Here is a 27,231-nt window from a genome sequence, read left to right on the forward strand (position 1 = left end):
TAATGAAGTCTGATGTATGTCAGATATAAACTTTTTTTTAAATTGAACTTGTGATTTTCATACTCTCTGTTTCCATTGCATTGCTTTATGAAGATCAATTATCAGAAAGATGTAACACTTCAGTAGGATACTCAGCAAGCCCAATAATGTCTGCCTGAAGAAAGTATAAATAATAAAAAGGATTGAAACTTGCCATAGTCCTTAAGATTTCCTAACATGGGGGAATAATAATGGATTAAAAGAATACTGTGGCATTAATATCAGGGCAGGAAAAGCTGCTGCTGTTTTCAATAAATTAGCTTAATTACAAGAAAAGAAACAAGAAGCAAAACACTGCAAATGTTGGAAATCTGAAACATGCTCAGCAGCCAGCCAGTGTCTATGGAGAGAACTGATGTTAGTGGTGGGGAAATAGAACCCTGTTTTGGCATTTTTAGCCAAAGCAGTAAAACTCGGTCAATAAAGCATCAATTTTATAGCAGGACTTCTTGCACTGAATGGTGCAGGAAGTAGGTCCAATGCTGTGTTACTTCGGGCAATCATTAAGTGTCCCTGGAAGCGCCTAAACCAAATGCTCGCCTATTTAAAATATATAAACAAGGGTCCTGTGTCTAACACTTTAGTGATATTGGTGTATGGAAGTGCCTGATTGGTCCTTTCCTAACACCCCCCAGAAGAATATGGTACTAACAGTCAGAAAGCAGACTACAGATGCAATATTTAGAGTATCTCATCTCCATTAAGAGTTTCTTTATAGGCTACTGATATACTTTTGGGCCAATTTTCAGCTTTCCAAAACAGTGGATTTCCACAGGTGCAGTGAATATCTCATGTATCCCATGTATCTAGTTCCCTATCATCAACCACAGTGTTCTACAACAGAAAGGCTTCCATTTCTTTAACGTTCAACTCATCTGTGACCACAGCCAGAAAATAATGCAAGTCTATGCCGGGCCGTGGTCATGGTGCTTTCATGCGCCATCCTCAATGCCTCCTGTCTTCCACCCAGACCATAGAGGCTGGCAGCTTGGGGATAGGGGGATCCCCTCAATATCTGGCTTATGTTTCCTATTGGGAACTTGGGCACAGATGTAGAGCTTCACCATAATGAGAGCCATGCAAGAACAAGACTTCTGATAGAGCAGCTGTTTGGGCTGTTTTAAAAAAAAATTCTGCTTTCTATATAGTTTTGGTGACACCTTTCAATACAGCTTTGAGCGAGTCTCGCTATTTGTGTGTGTGTGTTGCATGCTGCCCTTGCATCATGAAGAATATCTAGATCAACAGCAATCCAAAAAGAGTTTACTACTCCACAAGAGTAAAACTTCTAAATTGGGGTAAGGCAATTTCTATGAAACTGAGAGGTGACCTGGTGAAAGTGGACTGGATACAGCTACTTGAAGGAAAATCAGTGGCAAACCAGTGGGAGGCATTCAAAAGCGAGATACTACAGGCACAGTGTAGGCATGTCCCCACAAAGGTGGTACTGCCAAATCTAGAGCCTCCTGGTTATCTAGAAGCTTACAGGGTAAGTTAAAGCAAAAATAGAAAGCTTATGATGATCACAAAAATCTTAATACTTTAGAAAGCATAGAGGAGTAAAGAAAGTGCAAGGGTGAAGGAAAAAAGGTAATTAGAAAAACAAAGAGAGAACATGAAAAATTATTAGCAGGTAAAATCAAGGAAACCTGAAAATGTTTTATCAGTACATTAAGAGCAAGAAAATAACAAAGGAAAGGGTAGGGCCTGATCAGAGATGTACAAGGGAACTTATGTGTGGATGCAGAAGATGTGGGCAGGGTTCTTTAAGAGTTTTTTTTCTCTCTTCACAAAGGAGAGGGTTGATGCAGACATTGTAGTAAAAGAGTAGGAATGTGAAATGTTAGATACGATAAGCATAATGAGAGAGGAAGTACTAGAGGGTCTGATATCCTTGAAAGTAAATAAATCGCTAGGACCGGATGCATTGCATCCCAGGTTGTTAAAGGAAGCCAGGGAGGAAATAGCAGATGCAATGAGGATCATCTACAAATCCTCACTAGATACAGGCGAGGTACCAGACGATTGGAGGTCTGCAAATATTGTATCATTGTTTAAAAAGGGTGCGCGGGATAGGCCAGATAATTATAGGACGGTCAGTCTGACCTCGGCGGTGGGTAAATTATTAGGATCAATTCTGAGGGACAGGATAAACTGCCACTTAGAAAGGCACAGATTAATCAGGGATAGTCAGCATGGATTTGTTAGGGAAAGGTCATGTCTTACTCACTTAAGTTTTTTGAGGAAGTATCAAGAAGGATTGATGAGGGTAGTGCAGTGGATGTGCTCTACATGGATTTTAGTAAGGCATTTGACAAGGTCCCACATGGCAGCCTGGTCAGTAAAATGAAAGCCCATGGGATACAGGGGAATGTGGCGGGTTGGATCCAGAATTGGCTCAGTGACAGGAAACAAAGCGTAGTAGTCGACGGATGTTTTTGCAAATGGAAAGCTGTTTCCAGTGGCATTCCACAGGGCTCAGTGTTGGGTCCCTTGTTGTTTGTGGTTTATATTAATGATTTGGACTTAAATGAGGGAGGCATGATTGGGAAATTTGCTGATGATACAAAACTTGGCCGTGTAGTTGATAGTGAAGAGGATAACTGTAGACTCCAGAATGATATCAATGGTTTGGTTGAGTGGGTGGAAAAGTGGCAAATGGAATTCAATCCAGATAAGTGTGAGGTAATGCATTTGGGGAGGGAAAATAAAGCGAGGGAATATACAATATACGGGAGGATATTGAGAGGGTTAGAAGAAGTGAGAGACCTTGCAGTGCATGTCCACAGGTCCCTGAAGGTGACAGGACAGTTAGATAGAGTGGTGAAGAAGGCATATGGAATCCTTTCCTTTATTGGGAGAGGTATAGAATATAAAAGCAGGGATGTAATGCTGGAACTGTATAAAACGCTGGTTAGGCCATAGCTGGAGTATTGTGTACTGTTCTGGTCACCACATTACTGAAAGGACATAATTGCTCGGAGAGAGTACAGAGGAGATTTAGAAGAATGTTGCCAAGCCTTGAAAGTTTTAGCTATGAAGAAAGATTGGATAGGCTAGGGTTGTTTTCGATAGAACAGAGGAGGCTGAGGGGTGACTTAATTGAGGTGTACAAAATTATGAGGCCTAGATGGAGTAGATAGGAAGGACCTGTTTCTCCTCATGGAGAGGTCAGTTACCGGGGGTACAGATTTGTGATTGGTATAAGGATTAGAGAGGACATGAGGAAAAACTTTTTCACCCAGAGGGTGGTGGGTATCTGGAATTCACTGCCAGGAATGGTGGTGGAACCAGAAACACTCAATTCTTATAAAAGGTACCTGGACATCCACCTGAAGTGCTGTAACCGGCAAAGCTATGGACCAGGTGCTGGAAGGTGGGATTAGATTAGGTGGCTAGTTTTTTCAGCCGTCACGGACATGACGGGCGAAATGGCCTCCTTCTGTGCCATAATTTTTCTATGGTTCTATGGTTCCACCATACTTCAACGCAGTTGAAGGGGGAAGTGGTGACGTCGTGGTAATGTCACTGGGCTAGTAATCCAGAGGCCCAGGCTATTGCCTTGGCAACTTGGGTTCAAATCCCACCACGGCAGCTGGTTTATTTAAATTCAATTAATGAATTAAAATCTGAATTTAAAAAAGCTAATCTCAGTAATGATACCATAAAACTATCGTCAATTGTTGAATAACCCATCTGGTTCACTAATGTCCTTTAGTGAAGGAAATCTGCTGTTTTCACCCAGTCTGGCCTGCATGTGACTCTAGACCCACAGCAATGTGGTTGACTCTTAACTGCCCTCTGAAATGGCTGAGCAAGCCACTCAATTGTCAAGGGCAATTAGGGATGGGCAACAAATGTTGGCCTTGCCAGCGATGCCCGCATCCCATGAAAGAGTAAAAATAACATTGACAAATACTTGTATTGAACAGAGAGAACTAAAAATCAAGTTTGTGCAAAGCCCTCATGTCTGTCTTCTATGCCTGTTAACCTATTCTAGTGCACCTATGAGGTATATCCCCTTGTCACTATGACTTGGGAGGTGGAAGACTGCTGAACTTCCACTGAGGGACGCTAGCAACGGCCCTACATTTCTCCAGTGCTGGCAGGCTGTTGCGCTGTGCTGTCTCTATTACAATTAGGTCCAATGTCCAATACCTGGGGAGCCTCTGACCTCACCATTCTCCCGCTTTGCAGCCCAAAACTGGGCACTCTTGATTTCTGGGTCCTGGTGTCAGAAAATAAAATTGGCCATCGGGAGGGGTATTTGGACAGAGTACTAAGTAGCTTCTCAGTGTTGGGGTGACAGAATTCCCTCTGCGTGGATGTGAGTTCAAATTACTTGACTGTGGAAGGACTTGCTGAGCTGCTGCATGATTTGAAGGGAGTCCTGATTCCTTCCAAGTAACAGTGGGAATGTACAGTTAGGAAAGTGAGAGTAATTGAATTGGGAGTATTTAACTAAAACTTCAGGTACACAGTGATCAATTTGCAGTTCAATGCAACTCATACCAGTCCATTTCAAAATGTCTGCTGTTGGAAGTTGTTCTTGTTTCTACTTCCTACTTTTGGGATGGTTATGATGGGCAGACTTTTTAAAAATAGGGAAATGTCTAAGTACTCATTGGGGTAATGGAGAGATGAACAGGAGTTGTTGCCCTTAAATCTCTCCCTCCGTATTAATTCCCCTACCCATATTCACGACCACTCCCTCGACCTCGCCATCTCATGTGGCATCGCTATTCCCGTTGCATAAATCACAGATAAGGGCATCTCTGATCACTTCCTTGTATCCCTCTCCACCCACATCCCCCTTCCTCCTCCCAATGGCACTTCCTTCTATGTTCACCCCTGGAAAAAACTCTTTCCCCCCCACCAAGTTACTACAGCAACACTTTCAAGTTTTCAACTGTCTAGCCTTTGGCGCTCCATTCAGCACAACATTTCTGCAGCTGCGTCTGCTCAGTGTTATGATCCCCATGGAGAGCAACAAACCAAAAGAGCCAAGTTTACTGAATGACCCCAATAAAAAGAAACAAATGGACAAGATATCACTTTTATAATTTTTACTTTAGCAATCAAACCAAATCAACATGAATTACCAGACAAATCAGGGTCAAGTTTTTTTTTATTCGTTTCATTTGATGCGGGTGGCGCTGGCCAGGCCAGCATTTATTGCCCATCCCTAATTGCCCATGAGAAGGTGGTGGTGAGCTGCAGTCCATGTGAGGTAGGTACACCCACAGTGCTATTAGGAAAGGAGTTCCAGGATTTTGACCCAGCGACAGTGAAGGAATGGCAATATAGTTCCAAGTCAGGATGCTGTGTGGCTTGGAAGGGATCTTGCAGGTGGATGGTATTCCCAAGCATCTGCTTGTCACACAGTTCTTCAAAATTCTGACGTTCCTCAGGTAGTTCTCCAGATCCTGTCATGTAAGATGCAGCCATCAATTCCCAACTGACAGCAATTCCCCTTTAACCCTGAACTCCACAGGTACAGTGTTATGGACAGGTGAGAGATGATAGGGATGGTTCCCCCTTTTTTACCTCATGACTGACTGACTGAAGACAGTGTTGCTTTTTTTAAAAAAGGTTTTTTTTTTAGTTCCTGACTGCTTTTATTATTAAGAACAAATGACAGTTTTTCTCGTAAGTTTAAAAAGATAAATGTTTATTATACAAGGTCCAGAATAAATGCAATGACACCCACTCTTACACTCATACAGGTGCACACGCACTCAAGAAAAGATAGAGAATATGAAGATAACATACTTAGGTCTGATGATTTGTAGCGTTCTCTGTTAAACTTGCTTTTCCCAGGGTGAAGATTTAAAATGGTGCAGGGTTGTAATCTTTTCCCTTGTTCACTGAAGAAAGACTTGAGAGGTTCAGGAAGATGGGTGCAATGTTGCAGACAGCTCTTGTTACACTCCAGCCAAGATCAATGGCAAAGTCCTGGTACGATTTCTCAGGTAGGGAGTTCAAGGCCAACTCCAATCTCTGCCTACATGTAGTTTAAAGATGGTGATCTTAGGCAGAGTCCTTCTTCTTCACTGGAATAAATGGAATTCTCACTTTTGAACTAATAACTGAATTAAAGCTAACGTCATTCCAGATTGTTCCAGAACGTGATTGGTCAATTTGAATCAGGGTCGCTTTGGTGCACCTCAAGTCTGTTTGGCCTTGTTTCCTAAGTTCATTATATAGTTTATAATTTCTCCTTATATGAGCATGACAACAGTCTTCACCAAAAAAAGGCATACTTCTTCGGAACCTTCTTAGTTCTGCCCACGACAGGCTTGATGGCGTGGATGCTCCAGTATTACCTTTATCCGTGCCCTTCAGTGACATCCCTGTGCACTGTGTGGCTGGGTCTGGTTAATCGGTTCCTCTAAGATGACAGAAAACCACTACTAGATCCAGTCTTCACTTTCTTCAATATACCTGTAAAATACACCTTCCTGCCATCTGAGCTTGGATGTCTCTGTCTCCTTTTAATATTTCTTTATTTAATAGTTCTAACCAGTTTTAATTCCTCTAGAAACATGAGTTTTTGGTTTCACTTTATGTTAGGACAGTCTGTACCAAAAAAACGAAGCAATCTTTGCAATCAGTGTCTGTGCACCTAACAGAACATTCGATAAGCCATTTGTTCAGAGGACAGTTCACAAACGCTCCCCAGGGTCCTAGAGACTGCAAATTCCATGACACTTCTTCCCTGCCTTGGGGAAAAAAAGCTTTACTATTGTAAAGTTTTCTTTACAAAACTGTTCAGAAATATAGCAAGTTCTTAACATCATCAATATTTTAACAATTAGCTTATTACTTACTTTACAGTTAACATTTTTATATTCCGCAATTATACATTTGCATTTACAAAATCATATGGGATTAACCCAGTAAATGTGACAATTAGGATAAGCAGGATTCAAACATTATATAATTATCACAACTCAGAATCCTCCCTCTCTCTTACACCCCTTCTTTAAACTCTGGAAGAGCATCAGCAATTACATTGTTTTTCCCTGTAACATGCATCATTTTTAGTGTAAATGGCTGTAACATCAAACTCCAGTGAAACAGCCTGAAGTTCTTTGTTCTGAACATTCCTAGAAACACAACTGGGCTGTGGTTTGCATAAACTAATACTTCCCCTGACTATTTGTTACCTCAAACTGCTCCAAAACCAGCATAAGACTCAAAGCCTCTTTCTCAATGCTTATTAAGCTTCCTAGTGAAGTAGCTAATGGGTCATTCGATACCAGCATCATCATCTTGGAGTAGCACTTTTCCTACCCCTATATCACTGGCATCGATAGCCACCTTGATTGGCTTACTAAAATCTGGGGCTGCAGGAACTGGCCCCTTTATCAAAATGGCCTTTAATTTCTCAAATGTCGTTTAACATGACTCTGACCATTCAAATTCCACGTTTTTCTTTAACAAATTTGTCAATGGGGGGACAACTGTGCTGAAATTTGGGATAAATTTCCTGTAGAACCCATGCATATGCGGAAACCGTAGCACTTCTTTCTTTGTCTTGGATACAGGAAAGTCTATGATCGCCTGAACCTTGGCCTGTCATGGTAACACTTGACCTTGACCCACGATATGTCCTAAATAAGCGACCTTGGCCTTGGCAACCTCACTCTTTGCCAGGTTTCTATCCAGATTAGCTTTGGCTAGCCTATCAAATAGAGCTCTCATATGTTGGACATGATAACTTCAAGTGTCGCTGTACACCAAAAGGTCATCAATGTACCCAACACAATTATGCAATCCGGCAATCATTCGATTGGTTAATCTTTGAAATATAACCAGTGCATTTTTCATACCAAATGGCATGGCTTTACATTGGAACAGACCATCTGGTGTCACAAAAGCTGAAATTTCTTTAGCTTGGTCAGTCAAGGGGACTTCACATGTATGCTGATGATACACAGCTCTACCTTACCACCACTGATCTTGGATCTAGTAATGAGGAATGAACCAGAACAGATAAGAGAAGTAAAAGTAGGGAAACATCTAGGTAATGACCATAATATAAAATGGTTTAAGCTGATAACAGAGAAGTACATAAGTATGACAAAAAACACATTAATAGATTGCAGAAAAGCTGATTTTGAGGGGCTGAGAATCGAACTTGGGAAAATAAAATGGGCAACAATATTGGTAAACACTGATGTAGAACAAGCATGGAAAACATTTAAAACGGTGTTGAACAGAGTGCAGGAAAATATATTCCACTAAAAGGAATGAACAAACTAAACCTAGTGAAACTCCATGGATGAATAAAGACATAAGGAAACAAAGGAAAGAGGCATACATTAAGTACATGAACAGCATAGGAGTGCATGATAAGAGCGAATATGAAGAGGTGAGGAGAGAAGTAAAAAGAAAATTAGGAAGGCAAAGAGGAACTATAAAATAAAATAATCAAGGAATGTAAAACAAAATAGTAAAATATTTTACAGACGTATCAATAAAAAAGGAAGGCTGGAATGGGAATTGGACCATTAAGGGATAAACAAGATAATACCAAAAGTATCAAAAGAGAGATGGCAGAAATATTAAATAATTATTTTGCTTCAGTATTTGCCAAGGAGATCGAACAGGTAGACATGACATTTAATGATGAAATGTGTAATGAGTTAAGTGCATTTAAAATAAAGAAGGGGATGTATTGAATAAACTAATCAAACTCGAAGAGGATAAAATCCCTGATCCGGATGGATTGCATCCACGCATTTTAAAAGAATCAAGCGAAGAGCTAGAAGAGGCATTAATACACATATTTAATAATACATTATAAAAAGGTGTAGTGCCAGAGGACTGGTGGATAACTAACATAATTCCTAAATTTAAGAAGGGGGCAGAACATGCCCAGGGATTTATAGACCAGTCAGTTTAACATCGATGGTAGGAAAAATAATGGAATCCCTAATAGAGACAATAGAAGAACATCTAGAAAAGAAACATATAATAATGAATAGTCAGCATGGATTTCAAAAAGGAAAATCTTGCTTGACCAACCTTATTGAATTTTTTGAGGAGGTAACAGAAAGAGTAGACAATATTAATGCAGTAGATGTATTTTTCTGGATTTTCAAAAGACATTCAATAAGGTGCCCGATAATTGACTAATGAATAAGGTCAGGGAATGCAGAGTCAGGGAACAAGTGGCAGAATGGATTGCTAGCTGGCTTCAAGACAGAAAGCAGAGGGTGGGATTGAAGGATAGTTACTCAGAGTGGCAAAAGATGGGAAGTGGTGTTCCACAGGATCAGTGCTGGGACCACTGCTGTTCACAATTTACATTAACAATTCGGACTTTGAAATCAAAAAACACAATTTCTAAATTTGCAGATAATACCAAATTGGGGTGGTGATTGGGGGTGGGGGGGGGCGCAGGGTGGCGGTTGCGGTGGAATAGTCATTACTGAGGAGGGCTGCAGCAAATTACAGGAGGACATAGAACAAACATAGAACAGTACAGCACAGTACAGGCCCTTCGGCCCACGATGTTGTGCTGAACATTTAACCTACTCTAATATCAAACTAACTACCTACCCTTCATTCTACTATCATCCATGTACCTATCCAAGAGTCGCTTAAATGCCCCTAATGTATCTGCTTCTACTACCACCGCTGGCAGCGCATTCCACGCACCCACCACTCTCTGTGTAAAGAACCTACCTCTGACATCTCCCCGAAACCTTCCTCCAATCACCTTAAAATTATACCCCCTGGTGATAGCCCTTTCCACCCTGGGAAAAAGTCTCTGGCTATCCACTCTATCTATGCCTCTCATCATCTTGTACCCCTCTATCAAGTCACCTCTCATCCTTCTACGCTCCAATGAGAAAAGCCCTAGCTCCCTCAATCTTTCTTCATAGGACATGCCCTCCAGTCCAGGCAGCATCCTGGTAAATCTCCTCTGCACCCTCTCTAAAGCTTCCACATCCTTCCTATAATGAGGAGACCAGAACTGAACACAATATTCCAAGTGTGGTCGAACCAGGGCCTAATAGAGCTGCAGCATAACCTCACGGCTCTTAAACTCAATTCCCCTGTTAATGAAAGCCAACACACCATACGCCTTCTTAACAACCCTATCAACTTGGGTGGAAACTTTGAGCAATTTATGGACATGGACCCCAAGATCCCTCTGTTCCTCCACACTACCAAGAATCCTGTCTTTAAGCCTGTATTCTGCATTCAAATTCGACCTTCCAAAATGAATCACTTCACACTTTTCCAGGTTGAACTCCATCTGCCACTTCTCAGCCCAGCTCTGCATCCTGTCAATGTCCCGTTGCAATGTAGAACAGCCTTCCACACTATCCACAACTCCAGCAACCTTCGTGTCATCAGCAAACTTGCTAACCCAGCCTTCCACATCCTCATCCAAGTCATTTATAAAAATCACAAAGAGCAGAGGTCCCAGAACAGATCCTTATGGAACACCACTGGTCACCGAGCTCCATGCTGAATACTTTCCATCTACTACCACCCTCTGACTTCTATGGGCCAGCCAATTTTGTATCCAGACAGCCAGCTTTCCCTGAATCCCATGCCTCCTTACTTTCTGAATGAGCCTACCATGGGGAACCTTATCAAACGCCTTGCTAAAATCCATATACACCACATCCACTGCTCTTCCTTCATCAATGTGTTTTGTCACATCTTCAAAGAATTCAATAAGGCTTGTGAGGCATGACGTGCCCCTCACAAAGCCATGCTGACTGTCTCTAATCAAACCATGCCTTTCCAAATAATCATAAATCCTGTCTCTCAGAATCCTCTCCAATAATTTGCCCACTACCGACGTAAGACTGACTGGTCTATAATTCCCAGGGTTACCCTTTCTTGAACAAGGGAACAACATTTGCCATCCTCCAATCATCCGGTACTACTCCAGTGGACAGTGAAGACGCAAAGATCATCGCCAAAGGCGCAGAAATCTCTTCCCTCGCTTCCCGTAATATCCTTGGGTATATCCCGTCTGGCCCCGGGGACTTATCTGTCCTCATATCATTCAAAATTTCCAGCACATCCTCCCTCTTAACATCAACCTGTTCGAGCATATCAGCCTGTTCCACGCTGTCCTCACAAACGACCAGGTCCCTCTCACTAGTGAATACTGAAGCAAAGTATTCATTTAGGACCTCCCCTACCTCCTCCGACTCCAGGCACAAGTTCCCTCCACTATCCCTGATCGGCCCTACCCTCACTCTGGCCATCCTCTTGTTCCTCACATAAGTGTAGAACGCCTTGGGATTTTCCTTAATCCTACCCGCCAAGACTTTTTCATGTCCCCTTCTAGCTTTCCTAAGTCCATTCTTCAGTTCCTTCCTGGCTACCTTGTAACCCTCTAGAACCCTGTCTGATCCTTGCTTCCTCAACCTTAAGTAAGCTTCCTTCTTCCTCTTGACTAGCTGTTCCACATCTCTTGTCATCCAAGGTTCCTTCACCCTACCATCCCTTCCCTGCCTCATCGGGACAAACCTATCCAGCAGTCGCAGCAAGTGCTCCCTAAACAACCTCCACATTTCTGTCATGCATTTCCCTGAGAACATCTGTTCCCAATTTATGCTCCCCAGTTCCTGCCTAATAGCATTGTAATTCCCCCTCCCCCAATTAAATATTTTCCCATCCCGTCTGCTCTTGTCCCTCTCCATGACTATAGTAAAGGTCAGGGAGTTGTGATCACTATCACCGAAATGCTCTCCCACCAAGAGATCTGCCACCTGGCCTGGTTCATTGCCAAGCATCAAGTCCAACATAGTCTCTCCTCTAGTCGGCCTATCTACATATTGAGTCAGGAAACCTTCCTGAACACACCTGACAAAAACTGATCCATCCAAACTATTCGCACTAAGGAGGTTCCAATCAATATTAGGGAAATTGAAGTCACCCATGACAACAACTCTGTTACTTCTGCACCTTTCCAAAATCTGCCTCCCAATCTGTTCCTCCATGTCTCTCTTGCTATTGGGGGGTCTATAGAAAACTCCCAACAAAGTGACTGCCCCTTTTCTGTTTCTGGCTTCCACCCATAATGACTCAGTAGACAAACCCTCCTCGTCGACCTCCCTTTCTGCAGCTGTGGTACTATCCCTGATTAACAGTGCCACTCCACCACCTCTTTTACCTCCCTCCCTATTCCTTTTGAAACATCTAAACCCCGGAACATCCAACATCCATTCCTGCCCCTGAGATATCCACGTCTCCGTAATGGCCACAACATCGTAGCTCCAAGGACATTAATAAACTTGCAGAATGGGCAAATATTTGGCAAGTAAAGTTCAGCACATATACATGTGAGGTAGTACAATTTGGTAGGAAGTAGAGGGAGGTCACATTACTTGGAAGATGTGAGTCTAGGTGGGGTAGAGGAACAAAGGGATCTTGCAGTTCAAATAAGCCAATCATAAAAGGTTGCACCACAGGTTAGCAAGGTCATAAAAATGCAAACCATGCACTAGGCTTTATTTCTAAAGAGATAGAATTGAAAAGTTGGGATATTATGCTAAACCTGTGTCGAACCTTGGTTAGACCACACTTAGAGTACTGCGTGCATATTATAAACAGGATATAGAGGCACTGGAGAGGGTGCAAAGAAGATTTACAAGGATGATAATGAAATATGTGGATATACATATCAGGGAAGGATGAACAGGCTGGGTCTCTTTTCTCTTGAAAAAAGAAGGCTGAGGCATGACCTATTAGAGGTCTTTAAAATTATGAAAGGTTTTGATCGAGTGGATACAGAGAGAATGTTTCCACTTGTAGGGAAGAGCATAACTGATTTTGAGAATGGGGAAAATGGGGTTTGCAATAAAAAGGGGACAATTACAAAGTAGATTTGGATCAGGAATGCCATTAGGCCTATCCTAGCTCATCTATTTGTCAAAGAATCTACCATGCCCATATCATAATTTCTAGCTGTTCCTTGAATAGTTCCAGGGTTTTGGCTGCATTACCTTACCCTGGTGTTCATTTAATCTTATAATTACTTTTTGTTTGAAGAAGAACTTTTGAAATCCAAATGAAATGCATTTTTAAACCTTTTTACCATTGTCTACTTTCAGTTTAATGTGAAGTAGCATTCTGAATTTACCTTTTCTGTAGTGGTTACTATCTTTAGTACCTGTATGAGATCACTCTCCACTTCTTCCTTTCAAGTGGAAAAAAACAAATTTCTGCTAGGCTTTCTTCATAACTTAGACCTAAGACACCTCATTTGATAAATTAGCATTCCATTTTTTTTGGAAACCTTTTTTGAGGTACCATACATGAAATCTGTAAACATAGCCGTGCATGTCCAGCACTTTCACAGTTACTTATTCACTGACTCATTTGTATTATATTATTTCTCCTACACAGAAACTCATGTTTTACTATGTCTTTCTCATTGTTAATTTTTTTACTGTTTCTGACAATTCCTCTGGAGAGTCAACTGGCTATATCTGATGGTTTGCTTGGTCTCAGTGTACTTTAGAGTTCCTACAGATCCCATAGATCACCATGAAACTTAATGTATTTACATCGGCAGCTTACACGTTTCTGCAGTACCCAATAGCAGAAGAACTTGAGAACTCGGATTAAAACTCTTATTGAGGGTGATACCAGAACTGTGAGGTTATAACTATCAGAAAAGGCAGGCTGGATCTCTTTTTTTTGAAAAGAGAAGGCGGGGAGTGACCTAAACGAGGTCTTTAAAATTATGAAATATTTTGTTAGAGTTTGCACACAGAGAGTGTTTCCACTTGTGGGGATAAGCCAAACTAGAGGCCATCAATATAAGATAGTCACCAAGAAATCAAATAACAAATTCAAAAGAAACTTCTTCGCCCAGAGACTGATAAGAATATGGAATTTGCTACCATAGGGCATAATTAAGGTGAACAGTAGCTAAGCATATGAGGGAGAAGGGAATAGAATGTTATGCTAATACAGTTAGATGCAGAAGGATGGGAGGAGGAACAATGGAGCATAAATGCCAACATGAACTGGTTGGGCTGAATAGCCTGTTTCTGTGTGGCGGTGAGCTGCCGCCTTGAACCGCTGCAGTCCATGGGGTGTAGATACACCCCACAGTGCTGTTAGGACGGGAGTGCTAGGATTTTGATCCAGTGACAGTGAAGGAATGGCGATGTAGTTCCAAGTCAGGATGGTGTGTGGCTTGGAGGGGAGCTTACATATGGTGGTGTTCCCATGCATCTGCTGCCCTTGTCCTTCTAGGTGGAAGAGGTCACGAGTTTTGAAGATGCTATTGAAGGAGATGTGGTGAGTTGCTGCAGTGCATCTTGTATACGGTACACACTACTGCCACTGTGCGTCAGTGGTGGGGGGAGTGAATGTGTAGGGTGGTGGATGGGGTGCCGATCAAGCAGGTTGCTTTGTCCTGGATGGCATTGAACTTCCTTAGTGTTGTTGGAGCCACACTCATCCAGGCAAGTGGAGAGTATTCCATCATACTCCTAACTTGTGCCTCGTAGTTGGTGGGCAGACTTCGGGGAATCAGAATTAAATTAGCTCGGGCTGAATTTTTCTGGTCCATTGGGGTTGGGCTGGGAGGCGGGGGGACCTTGCATATATCATCTTCATGTCGCAACCGGACATTCCCAAAGACGGAATGGCGGGAGGACCTTGCATTTGTATGCGGCAGGTAATTGAGCCTGTTAAACAGGCAATTAACTTCAAATTTCCCAGTGTTTTCTGATTTTTCTAGAAGTGCATGGGAGCCTCACTGGGTAAAAGGAGGTAGTGAGTTAGCAGGAGGTCAGTTCTGGCTCCAGACAGCAGCCATTGTGAAGCCTAGCAGGACTCCGGAGGGAGGGTGGGGCAGCTCTGGCATTGGCAGTGTCAATCAGGAGAAGGGAACAATGTTGCCATCACTGCAGGGACATACTGCCAGAGTACCATCTCCGAGTTGGCACCTGTGTGAGTAAAGCAGGAGTAGGAAGCCCTGGAGACTGAGTGAATCCATATGCCATGGGCTTCATTCACTCAAGTTTAAGTTACCGCAGTGAGGAGGAGCATCAGAGAGGGGAAGAGCTGCAGCCACAGGCAGCGGGGCAGCAGGAATGCCAGCCTTGTAGTGGAGGGATGGAGGAGAGGAGCCCAGAGAGGTACGCATCAAGCCTCGTGTGCACAGAAGAGGTTACCCACCACAGAGGGTCTACCGTCCAAGGCTCTGCTACCTTCAGATGTCTGAGCAGTGTCGCCAAAGACTCCACTCCTCCAGGGAGTCACCATAGAGCAGTGTGTCATGATGGAGGATGAGCTGAGCCCCATAAGATGTGTTGGCCCCCAATGCCTGTGGTGCTGAAGGTCACCTTGGCTTTGAATTTCTACACTTCAGACAGCTCCAGAGATCGGGGATAGCCATCCACCTCTAAGGAGGAGGAGGGAGCCTCAGAGGGTGCACTGTCACATCGTTCCCTTGCACCCTCCACCAGCACAGATGATACTCTCAGGTCGATGGGTATCCATTCACAAGTAGATTTGGGATCACAATCTGGTGAGCACACCATACACACACCCGAGAAGCTGACAGAATCTCCTTGTAGCTCTATAGGAATGTGTTTTTGAAAGGGAAAAATTTGGCTGATAGCCACTGAAGAATCCTAAGCAGGGCAGGCCCGCTTATGAGTTTTCCAATTTGTGAAAGGTGTCCTTCAACAACTGTTAGGTACCTAATTTAGGTCTCTGCGGTCTTTGCACCACTATCTGCTGCATATCCCCTTTTGATATACTTTACTTAACTTAGTCTCTCCAATATATTTTACAGTATACTTGTACCTGAGGGTTTGAAGTATTTTGTGTTACAACCAGTTGAGAAAGGGATCTAGGGGTCCCTCTCAGCCTTCACTTGGTCTTACCGTAACAGGGTTTAATTTTAAACGCACCGTGTTTTTAGCTCCCCTTTGGTGAATCCTTGTTCACTGCTTTCCAATTATAAGGCAAAGAAACCAGCTTACACAGGTTTTCTTAGGTTTAAAGAAGAAAGGTTGAAATTTAATAAACTTAAACTCTAATTCTGTTGACACCTATAGATACACGACATGCCCACGCTAACATGCAACGTGATACATACATGCAAATAGAGACAGAAAAGAGCAGAAGCAAAATCAAGTGGAAAAGTTTGAGGAAATATCTGAAGAGTTTTTGTTACTGTTCTTCGAGCTCACTGTAGAGTCCTTGATTGTAGGTAGATCTTGCTTTTCGTTGGGGCCCAGTATTCTTCTTAAACCTTGTTTACTGTAGGAGACATTTCTCCCTTGGGGTTCATGTGTCTTAAGTGGATTCAGAGGCTTGTGAGAAAGAGATGGGAGCATACAGGAGAGATCTTCTCAGTCCAGGAGCAAACAGTCTTTCTCAGTTCAAACTCTCTGTGGCTCGTTCAAAAACCCTGGAACAGCCAATTAGTCATGTGACCAGCTGGTCCAACCAAACCTAGCCCCTGTGGATTGCATCACCCTAGCAGGCGCTGAAATGCGCTTCCCCACCCCCTCACTGTCCGTGATCAACATTGTGGGTTGAATGTGTCAGGGAATGGTCCTTTGTCTGCACAAGCACTGTCTGTTATTATGCAAAAATGTTTTTTCCTGCCACAGCTGATCTGTTCAACAAATCATTTCCTCGCTTCAGCAACAGTTCAAAATCAATGTTCATATGACAAAACAATGCGCCTCATTCTTGGCAGGTGGGGGCCTGCATGACATTAGACACCACCGTTTCATCACCATTTCATTATGAGCTAGAACAGGATCCAAGTGATCACGCCTGTGTCCAAGCTCTGGCATGTGCATGTGCAAAGAATTGCACGGAATTTTGCAGCGACATTGCCGGGTAGCATCGGCTCATAAAATAGTGTTTGCGCATAAGTCTCTGTGGTATATTTCCAGCCGAAATTTTGAAGTACTTACACACCATTTCATTACTAGATAGTCAAGCTCTCCTGTGAGAATTTCAGGGTGTTTTGGGGTGACCTTAAGACTAGTCAGGCAATGCAGACAGCACTAATTTTGGTCCACAAGCACTGGCACAAAGATACGTCTGTGCACATGCTGACTGTTAATGATAAATGCTGATAATTGTACATAGACATACATAGAAGCTACAACATAGAAGCAGGCCATTTGGCACAAGCACCCTCTGCTGGCTTTTACCCTCCACGTGAGCAAATAGTTCGAATCACATTTACCCACTCTATTCCCATATCCCTTCACTCCCTTTTCCTTTATCCACCTATCCAATGTAGTCTTGAATGTTGACATAATTTTTGCCTCAACCACTAACCCTGGACATGAATTCCACACACTCACAACTGCACACATGAAGAAGCTTCTCATAGGAACCCTTCCCTTCCATGACTGGGTAACAGGAAGGGGGGCAGACAGGAGAGAAGAGCCCAAAAGGGAGCAATTGAAAAAAAAAGAAAAGGAACATAGAAGTAATGTGCTTGAGTCCAGTGCAACAGCCAAAATGTGCATGCAAATTGACTCAGAATTAAGCTTATATAGGCAAAGATTACGCAAGTCATGTCCTGTTCGTAAATGGATACACGGAGGAGACAATATAAGAGAGTCTAAAGTTAAAGTCTGCAATCCTTTAGTGGGATGAAATTAACTTGAAGACTGGATTGTCAGTTTGAAGCATCAACAAACCAATTCCCAGGTTCCAGGTTCGAAGACAGTTGCAAAGAGGGAGGGAATCCAGGAGCTGATTGAAGGGCTGAGTATGAGTGGGTGCATTGCTGGAGGCTATCCAGTGGAAATCGAGGGCCAAGAGGAAGCGGAGAGACTATCTTGAACCAGGAGAGTTTTATGCAAAGGTCCAGCATAATTGCAGAATTGCCTCAGCGTCAAAAGTGCACACCAGCAGATCCAGTACACCAGCAGAGGAACAAGGAGCACTGGGAGTGAAACCCAAGGACTGAGAGCAGGGAGCCACAAGATCAGTGCAAATGAGGAGCTGCTCTGTGGAACAGCTGTATGATGGTGAAGAGCACACAAGAGTGGGAGTTGCAGTCGGAACCCGAGGAGCTTGTCCAACCGAGTCTGTTGAAGGGTGAGGGAAGGAAACAAAACAGAGATCGTTTAGCAGTGATGGGGGCTGAATACAGAGTATGATGGAAATATAAGGAACTGATCAAAGCTAGCTTATTGTAGTGAAAAATTCCTAACAGTGGGGCTGAAAGCTGAGGTTGCAGGAACATATCAGCTCCTAAAATAGAGGTGTTCCAGTGGAGAATACAGTCTCTGTAGAAAGCAGAGGCGATAATAAAGATCAAGCCCAGAAGCCAGCAGAGCTGCTGGGCTAAAAATTGGTTTACCCTATTTCTCAGACTCAGGGTCACACGCCAGTGCTGGTGGAGGTGGGCAGCATATAAATTTAGTGCTGTCACCTCATTTACATGATAGCATTAGGCCTAGTGGCTCCCACGCTGCTGGCTGTCTCCACACTCAACAGGGAACTGAGCAGCATTGTGCTGATAGTGTGTGGTGCAGCCAGCTTTCTGTTTTTGTAGGAAATCTGTCGTTAAAGGGAAGCTGCACTGGATTACAGGAGACTATTGCTGAATACCGTTGCTGCAATTCTAAACAAGAAAAATGGGACACTAGGGAAGAGAGAGGACTCCAGGGTCATGGATGCGATGCAGGAGACCTTAATGTTGGAGGTGGACAGGAGGAGACACACCATGGTTCCAAAGAAGACCAGGAGGCCCTCAGGGACAATCTTCAGAAGAGATTGGGAGCAGGTGGCCAAGGAGGTCAATTTCTGGAATCTGGACCTAAGGAGCTGACAGCAGTGCTACAAGGCATCTACTGACCCCATCTGGGTGGTCAAGGTCAGTGAATGCATCTTCATATGGTATCTCCTAGCCACCACACCACCCAGTCCCTCTCACACTGCTCAGTGCACATCACTCGCCCATCAGCAGTCACTGGTACTCAAAGCTCATGCCTAACATCGAAATACTCCACCTCACCGTCACACGCCTACCAATGCTGCCAGCCTCACATCCACCTCTTGCTGCCTCCACATACCTCCAGCTGTTCAGCTATGGCAAACACATCACCCAAACACAGTGCTACACAATCACTAACATTCTTCCCTCTCTCTTGCAGGGCAAGGCGGCACACAATAGAAGGGAGCAGAGCAGAATGTCTGCATCTCCGAAGTCCAATGGACGAGATGGCTCTCAGCCTCATGGAGCCGCTGCAACAGAGCCCATGGCATCCAGTGTTGCTGAGAACATTGAGGATGACTGTGTGTTCCTACCATATTTGCCTTCTGAACTCCCAGCTCTCACTCTTGCTACCTTTGGCGTGATGAGCAAACTACAAATGATATGACCTTGGACCTCTTGCCTCTACCCCTCCCTCCTTCCCTCACCCCAGCCTTCCCCTTCTGATTTTCTGCTTTCAGACACCCAAGGACAGCTGCCTGCCCAGCCACAACAGCTCCAGAGGGAGAAGGAGCAACAGCACAGCACTGATGAAGAGGTCCTGTCATTTGATCTGACATTTGCATCCAACAGCTCAGATACTGGCATTGTCCATACCTTGGAGGCTAGTATAGCGTTGGATCTGGACATGGTGAGCCACCGGGCACGAGTGGGCTGCAGGCAGGCCAAGGGGAAAGGATGGTTCGTTTGCCAGCTCGCTGGAAGTCAAGATCGCAGACAAGTTCTGCAACAGGGGATCCGGATGAGGAATTTGATGGGGTGGTATACAGGAGAATGCTGATGAGGATGTACACCGAGATATTTGGTGCATTGGCTGGCCTGCCAGACAGCCTCCTGTCACTCTTAAGGAGCATGGAGGAGTCCATCTCCAACTTGGCAGAGGGCATTGCACATGCTGCCTTTGGCCGAGGAGAAAGTACATTTTTGTCTAGGACCCAAAAGCAGTAAAACAGAGAAACTAGGGCTAGGATTTTACTCAACTCCTGAAGTCGGGCTCAATGGCTGGGGGTGCCGGAAGATCGTTCCGGCAGCAGCCTGCCATGGAGCCCGACACCAGGAGTGCCAGGCCCGCTCTTCCCGACAGCGGCAAGGCTCCATGGCGGTCCCCGTCACTGGGCGACGGGTCCACCCCGGATTAACGTATTTAAATTAATGAAATGAATACATTTAAATAAAATCAACAGCAATCTTAGCTTCAGGCCACGATCTTCCGAGCAGCGTCCGGCACTCATGCCTTCACTTGCTCGTCCAGGCAATGCAGGCGCCACCATGGTGGGGAAGGGGGGAGCTTATGATTTTTGGTGCAGTGGGGAGATAGGGGGGGGGAAACGGGCTCGAATGCAAATTACTAGTGTAGGGGAGAGTGGAAAGGGGAGACATTGATCGGTTTGGGGGGAAAGGTCAAGTGTTGAAGCTATGTGTTCTGGTCGGGGAGAGGGCAAATATTGAATTTAATTGTTATAGGGGAGGAAGGGGCGATAGATTTATCGATGGTATATTGTGAGGTGGGGGTAGACCTTGAAAAATTTAAATGACCCGGCAGGGCTGGCTGTCCTTTAACAACGGCGCCAGCGCCTGCACACAGGCAGCTGACGCCATTGCCGGCGTCGGAGAGCCCGCCCTCTCCACGTGATTGGGGGGGGGGGGGAATTGATGGCGGTGGCCTGACCAGCTCATTATCCTGGGCCGCCGCAAGGAAGATCATAGTGGCATCACGGCGCCAACTCGCATATGTGGGCTGCCATTTTTTTCGCCTGCCGCTGCTCCCGGTGGCGGGAGATGAAAATCCAGCCCTATGAGTGCATTGCAGTACAGTCATGAAGCTTAGCAGCTGATAGCAGCATTTTGGGGGATGGACAACATGCTCTGCATAGGTAGCTAGCTATAAACTTGAAGCTTCAACTTGTAGCCATGTGTTCATGTCTGAAGTAGGACTCCAAACTCTGCACAAAATGGATTGTAATTTTTTAGACTGTAAGGTGGAAAGCAGTTAATATTGAAGTATTTTGAGTGATATGATACAGGAAGATAGAAACAGGAGTAGGTCATTCAGCCCCTCGAACCTGTTCTGCCATTAAATTAGGTCATGGCTGTTCTGTATCTCAACTCTATTTGGTCAGCTTTGTTCCTTATTCGTTGATATCCTAACCTAATTAAAATCTGTCAATTTCAGTCTTGAAAATTTCAGTTGATCCAACAGCCATAGACTTTTGTTGTAGAGAATTCTAGATTTTCACTACCTTGTGTGTGAAAAAATGCTTCTGAATGGCCCAGCTGTTATTTTAAGATTGTGCCCTCTTGCTCTGGATTCGTCCCCTAGAGGAAATAGAATATATTGGATCCTTTTATCATTTTAAACACCTCAATTAGATTACCCTTTAAACTTTTAAACTGAAGAGAATACAAGCCAAATTTATGCAACCTATCATCATAATTTAGCCCTAAAATAAAAGCAAAATACTGTAGATGCTGCAAATATGAAATAAAAAGAAGAAATGCTGGAAATATTCAGCAGGTCTGGCAGCATCTGTGGAGAGAGAAGCAGAGTTAACATTTCAGGTCAGTGACCCTTCATCAGAACTGGCAAAGGCTAGAAATGTAATAGGTTTTAAGCAAATAAAGCAGGGGTGGGGCAAGAGATAACCAAAGCGAAGGTGTTAATAGGACAAGGTCACAGAGAATAACGTCCAGCGTGATGTCACTACCAAATGCATCTTCCCCTCCCCTCCCCTCCCCTGTCAGCATTCCGAAGGGATCGTTCCCTCCGCGACACCCTGGTCCACTCCTCCATTACCCCCAACACCTCATCCCCTTCCCAAGGCACCTTCCCATGCAATCGCACGAGATGTAATACCTGCCCATTTACCTCCTGTCTCCTCACTGTCCAAGGCCCCAAACACTCCTTTCAGGTGAAGCAGCGATTTACTTGTACTTCTTTCAATTTAGTATACTGTATTCGCTGCTCACAATGTGGTCTCCTCTACATTGGAGAGACCAAACGCAGATTGGGTGACCGCTTTGCGGAACACCTCCACTCAGTCCGAAAGCATGACCCAGAGCTTCCGGTTGCTGGCCATTTCAACACAACCCCCTGCTCTCATGCCCATATATCTGTCCTGGGATTGCTGCAGTGTTCCAGTGAACATCAATGCAAGCTCGAGGTACAGCATCTCATTTACCGATTAGGCACGCTACAGCCTGCCGGACTGAACATTGAGTTCAGTCATTTCAGAGCATGACGGGACCCCCTTTTTATTTTTAGTTATTTTTTTCTTTTTTCTTTTTTATTTGTTTATTTTATTTTATTTTGTTTAATGATTCATTTTTTTTACCATGTGCCTACCCAGTGCTTTTTTTTCATGTTTGTGCTTTGGGCCAGGCTGTTCTATTTTTCTGTCCATTAGCAACCTCTCTGCACTAACATTTTGTCTTTCAACACACCATTAACCTACCATTTGCCTTTGCTCCATGACCTTCTGGGGGTCAGTTATTCTCTGTGACCTTGTTCTATCAACACCTTCTCTTTGATTATCTCTTGCCCCACCCCTGCTTTATTTGCTTAAAACCTATTACGTTTCTAACCTTTGCCAGTTCTGTTGAAGGGTCACTGACCTGAAACGTTAACTCTGCTTCTCTCTCCACAAATGTTGCCAGACCTGCTGAGCATTTCCAGCATTTCTTGTTTTTCTATCATAATTTAGCCCTTGTACCATTATGGTGAATCTGCACTGTACCCCGTCTAAGGCCAATATATCCTTCCTGAGATGTGCTGCTCAAACCTAAATGTAGTACTCCAGATGGGGTATGACCAAGGATGGTGATGTCGGGAGGCATCAGGTGAAGAGAGATTTAGAAATCTAAAGAGATAAGTCAAGGCAATAGAGCAGTGTAGCAATTTGGGTAAAGACAAACAGAGCGGGACACAAGAGGGATGAGAGTTTAACAGTAATCGTGCAGCAGCAAAGAATATCCCTGCAAAGAATAGTGGTAAAAATAAAATTAAAGGCTCTTTGGGAAGCATTTGTAACATGATAAGAAAAATAGCGGCACAAATAGAGATAAATGGGTTTGAAATATTGACCATTGCAGAGACATGGTTGCAAGGTGACCAAGGTTGGGAAATAAATATTTCAGGTACACAACTTTTTGAAAAGTTAGGCAGAATGGGCAAGGATGAGGAATAGCCCTGATAATAAAAGATGACATAAGGACAGTTGTAAGGAAGGATCTTGCCTCAGAAGATCAGGAAGTAGAATCAGTATGGGTGGAGGTTTAGAATAACAAGGATCAGAAGACACTGAAGGGAGTAGTTTATAGGCCCCTAACAGTATTTATACCATTAGACAGAGCATTAAGAAATAATTGGAGCTTGTAACAAAGGCAATGAAATAATCATGGGGGATTTTAATCTTCATATAGACTGGACAATATACAATTGGCAAAGGTAGTCTGTTAGATGAGTTTGTAAAATGCTTTTGCAACAGCTTCCTAGAATAGTATGTTGTGGAACCAACGAGGGACAAAGCTATTTTAGATCTAGTATTGTGTAATGAGTTAGGGCTAATTAGTAATCTTATAGTACGTGATTGTCTGGGAAAAAGTGATCAGAATAGAATTGAATTCCATATTAAGTTTGAGTCCAAAGCAAGAATCTTAAACTCAAACAAAGCAATTATGCAGGTATGAAGAGAGAGCTGGCTAAGGTTGATTTGGGTAAATAGACTGAAAGGGATGGCAGTAAGTAGCCAGTGGAAAACATTTAAAGAAACTATTCAAAATGTTCAACAAAAATATGTTCCATTAAAAAACAAAAAATCTGTAAGAAAGATCCATCTGTGGCTTTCTAGGGAAGTTAAGGATATTATTAGATTTAAAAAAGAGGCTTATAATGTTGCAAAGAATAGTAGTAAGCCTGAAGATTGGGAGAGTTTTAGAAACTCGATAAAGAGCAACTAAAAAGTTGATAAAAAGTGGAGAAAATAGAATGAGAGTAAACTCGCCAGGAATATAAAACCGGATTATAAGAGCTTTTACAAGTATATAAAAAGAAGTGTAGCTAAAGTAAATGTTGATCTCTTAAAGGCAACGACAGGAGAAATTATCATGGGGAATGAGGAAACGGCAGACATTGAACAAATATTTTATGTCTGTCTTCACAATAGACAACACAAATTATGTACCAGAAATAGAGGGTAATAAAGAGTTAATAAGAGTGAGGAACTTAAAGCAATTTATATCAGCAGAGGAACAATATTACAGCAATTTAAAGGTTCAAAAGCTGACAAGTCCCCAGGACCTGAGGGCCTAAACTTGAGGGTTCTAAAAGAGGTAGCTGCAGAGATAGTGGATGCATTATGATTTTCCAAAATTTCCTAGATTCTAGTATGGTCCCAGAAGATTGAAAGTTAGAAAATGTAACACTGCTATTCAAAAAATGAGGAGGAGAGAAAATAGGGAACCACAGGCCAGTTAGCCTGACATCAGTTGTCAGGAAAATGCTGGTATCTATTATTAAGGAAATCTTAACAATGCGCTTAGAAAATTATAGTATGATCAGACAGAGTCAACATGGTTTTATGAATGGGAAATTGTGTTTGATTTATTAGAGTTATTTATTCAAGTTTTTTGAAGATGTAACTAGTGGGTAGATAAAGGGGAACTGGTAGATGTAATATACTTTGATTTCCAAAAGGCATTCATTAAGGTTTAGTTTAGAGATACAGCACTGAAACAGGCCCTTCGGCCCACCGAGTCTGTGCCGACCATCAACCACCCATTTATACTAATCCTACACTAATCCCATATTCCTACCACAATCCCCACCTGTCCCTATATTCCCTACCACCTACCTATACTCGGGGCAATTTATAATGGCCAATTTACCTAACAACCTGCAAGTCTTTGGCTTGTGGGAGGAAACCGGAGCACCCGGAGGAAACCCACGCAGACACAGGGAGAACTTGCAAACTCCACACAGGCAGTACCCAGAATTGAACCCGGGTCACTGGAGCTGTGAGGCTGCGGTGCTAACCACTGCGCCACTTTGCCTTACAAAAGGTTAGTAAGAGCTCATGGAGAATATGTTAGCATGAATAGAGGAATAGTTAACACACAGGAAGCAGCAAGTAGGGATAAACTGGGCATTTTTAAGTTGGCAGGCTGTAATTAGTGGAATGCTGCAAGGTTCAGTGTTGGGGCCTCAGATATTTGCAATCTATATTAATGACTTAAATGAAGATGCTGAGAGTAACGTATCCAAGTTTGCAGATGATACAAAGCTAGGTGGAAATGTTTGCTGTGAGGAGGACACAATGAGGCTGTAAAGAGATAAAGGCAGGTTGAGTGGACAGCAGGGTGACAGATGTATAATGTGGGGTTGTAAGAATAGAAAAGCAGAATTTTTAAAAAAGATGTGAAACTTTTAAATGTTGATGTTCAAAGAGACTTGGGTGTACTTGTACAAGGAACACAAAGTTAACATGCAGGTACAGCAAAAAATTAGATATGCATATGGAATGTTAGTCTTTATTGCAAAGGAACTGTATTACAAAAAGTCTTGCTTCAATTGTAAAGGGCTTTGGTGAGACCACACCTGAAGTACTGTGTGCAATTTTGGTCTCTATATCTAAGGAAGTATATACTTGCCTTGGAGTTGATACGGCAAAGGTTCACTAGATTGGTTCCTGGGATGAAAGGATTGTCCTATGATGAGAGGCTGTAAATTGGGCCTACACTCTCCGGAGTTTAGAAGAATGAGAGGTAATCTCATTGAAAATGATAACATTCTGAAGGGAGTTGACAGGGGAGACTCAGGGGAGAGGTTGTTTCCACTGGCTGAGGAAATTAGACCACGGAGGCACAAGCTCAGGATAAGGGTCCATTTATTTAGGACTGAAATGAGGAGAAATTTCTTAACTCAGATGGTTGTGAATCTTAGGAATACTGTACTCCAGAGATTTGTAGATGCTCCATCATTGAGTATATTCAAGACTGGGATAGATAGATTTTTGATCTCTTAGGGAATCAATGGGGAGCGGGCAGAAGGTCAGCCATGATCATATTGAATGGCAGAGCCAGCTTGAGGCACCGTATGATCTACTCCTGCTCCTAGTTCTTGTGTTCTACTCCCATTACTTTGCCCATTATTTCTGCAGCTTCCCTTGGGTAGGCGATGAAGTGCCTATGCCTATGACAGATGTTAGCTGAGAGCTGTAGTGCATTTGAGGTGGGAAGGGGTATCCCTAGCTGACTTGCTTCCCCTTGCTTCTAGATGCTATATTCTGGCAGAGACACCTCAACTATGTCAGCTTCGCACTCTGCGTGCAGAGTTTGTTGTGCCCTGTTCTGATTTAGTTGCACAGCTTATGTTTAAACTAATGTTTTCCCCTGATCATTTCAACTGAGGCAAGGAAGGAGGGAAGAATTTATTTGTGGAAGAGTCTACAAAGTATAATCAGGAATTATAGATCTTGCAAACCACATATGAATATTGGTGTGTTAATTTTTTAATCAATTTTTCTTTTTTCAATATTTTTTGTTATGAAAATTATATTTTTTTTGCAGGTCTACAAAAACTCACCCTGGCCCTGTTGTTCATTTAAGTGACAGTCCAAGGGACGAGGGGAAAGTAAGTAAGAAAGAAAAATAACATTTTTTTTTTCTGTTCAGGAACTTTAAATGAGTTATTTGGCCTCTTGAATCCCAAATAAAAATTTTATGGCAGATATACAAAATGCATTCATGATATCTTTTTTTTTTCACCTTTACTGCATTAAGATATTAACCTTCAAAGCATAACCACACTTATTTCTGCTTCAATGATAAAGAATGAAGGGGCATTCCACTAAAAAAATGGTCTTAGGTTGGTCCCAATGGTTTATTTTATTTCACTCTTGCAATAGACGTAAATGACATGTTTTTGTTCTGTATTGCCTGTGAATTCAACAGCTGTTTGCACCTACAGAGGAACAAATAGATGTACATGACTTCCAATCTGTTGTCTATGTCATAGACCCATAGAATGGTACAGCAGTCTGTGCTGTATTTTTCTCCATTTGAGTCACCTAGTCTCATTCAATTTTTCAGCTCACTGTCTATTGTCAAGCAATTAATTCCCCTTTAAAAGAATTTATGAATTCTGTTTCAATAACAGAGTGTGGAAACGAATTCTGCATTCCAGCTAAACTGGGACTCAGCTAAAATATGGTCCA

At 43.0% G+C, this 27,231-nt stretch overlaps 1 protein-coding gene across 2 annotated transcripts in view; it reads left to right on the plus strand.

The window, feature by feature from the left end:
* stxbp5l (syntaxin binding protein 5L) overlaps positions 1-27,231 on the plus strand; it is a 679,153-nt gene that overhangs the window by 299,957 nt on the left and 351,965 nt on the right. For both annotated transcript variants that reach the window (XM_068039933.1, XM_068039934.1), the window contains exon 7: positions 26,585-26,648. In XM_068039933.1, coding sequence (XP_067896034.1) covers positions 26,585-26,648 — 64 coding nt within the window. The remainder of the gene's footprint in view (positions 1-26,584; positions 26,649-27,231) is intronic.

Source organism: Heterodontus francisci, chromosome 10 (assembly GCF_036365525.1).
Source record: "Heterodontus francisci isolate sHetFra1 chromosome 10, sHetFra1.hap1, whole genome shotgun sequence".
Taxonomy (NCBI): Eukaryota; Metazoa; Chordata; class Chondrichthyes; order Heterodontiformes; family Heterodontidae; genus Heterodontus; species Heterodontus francisci.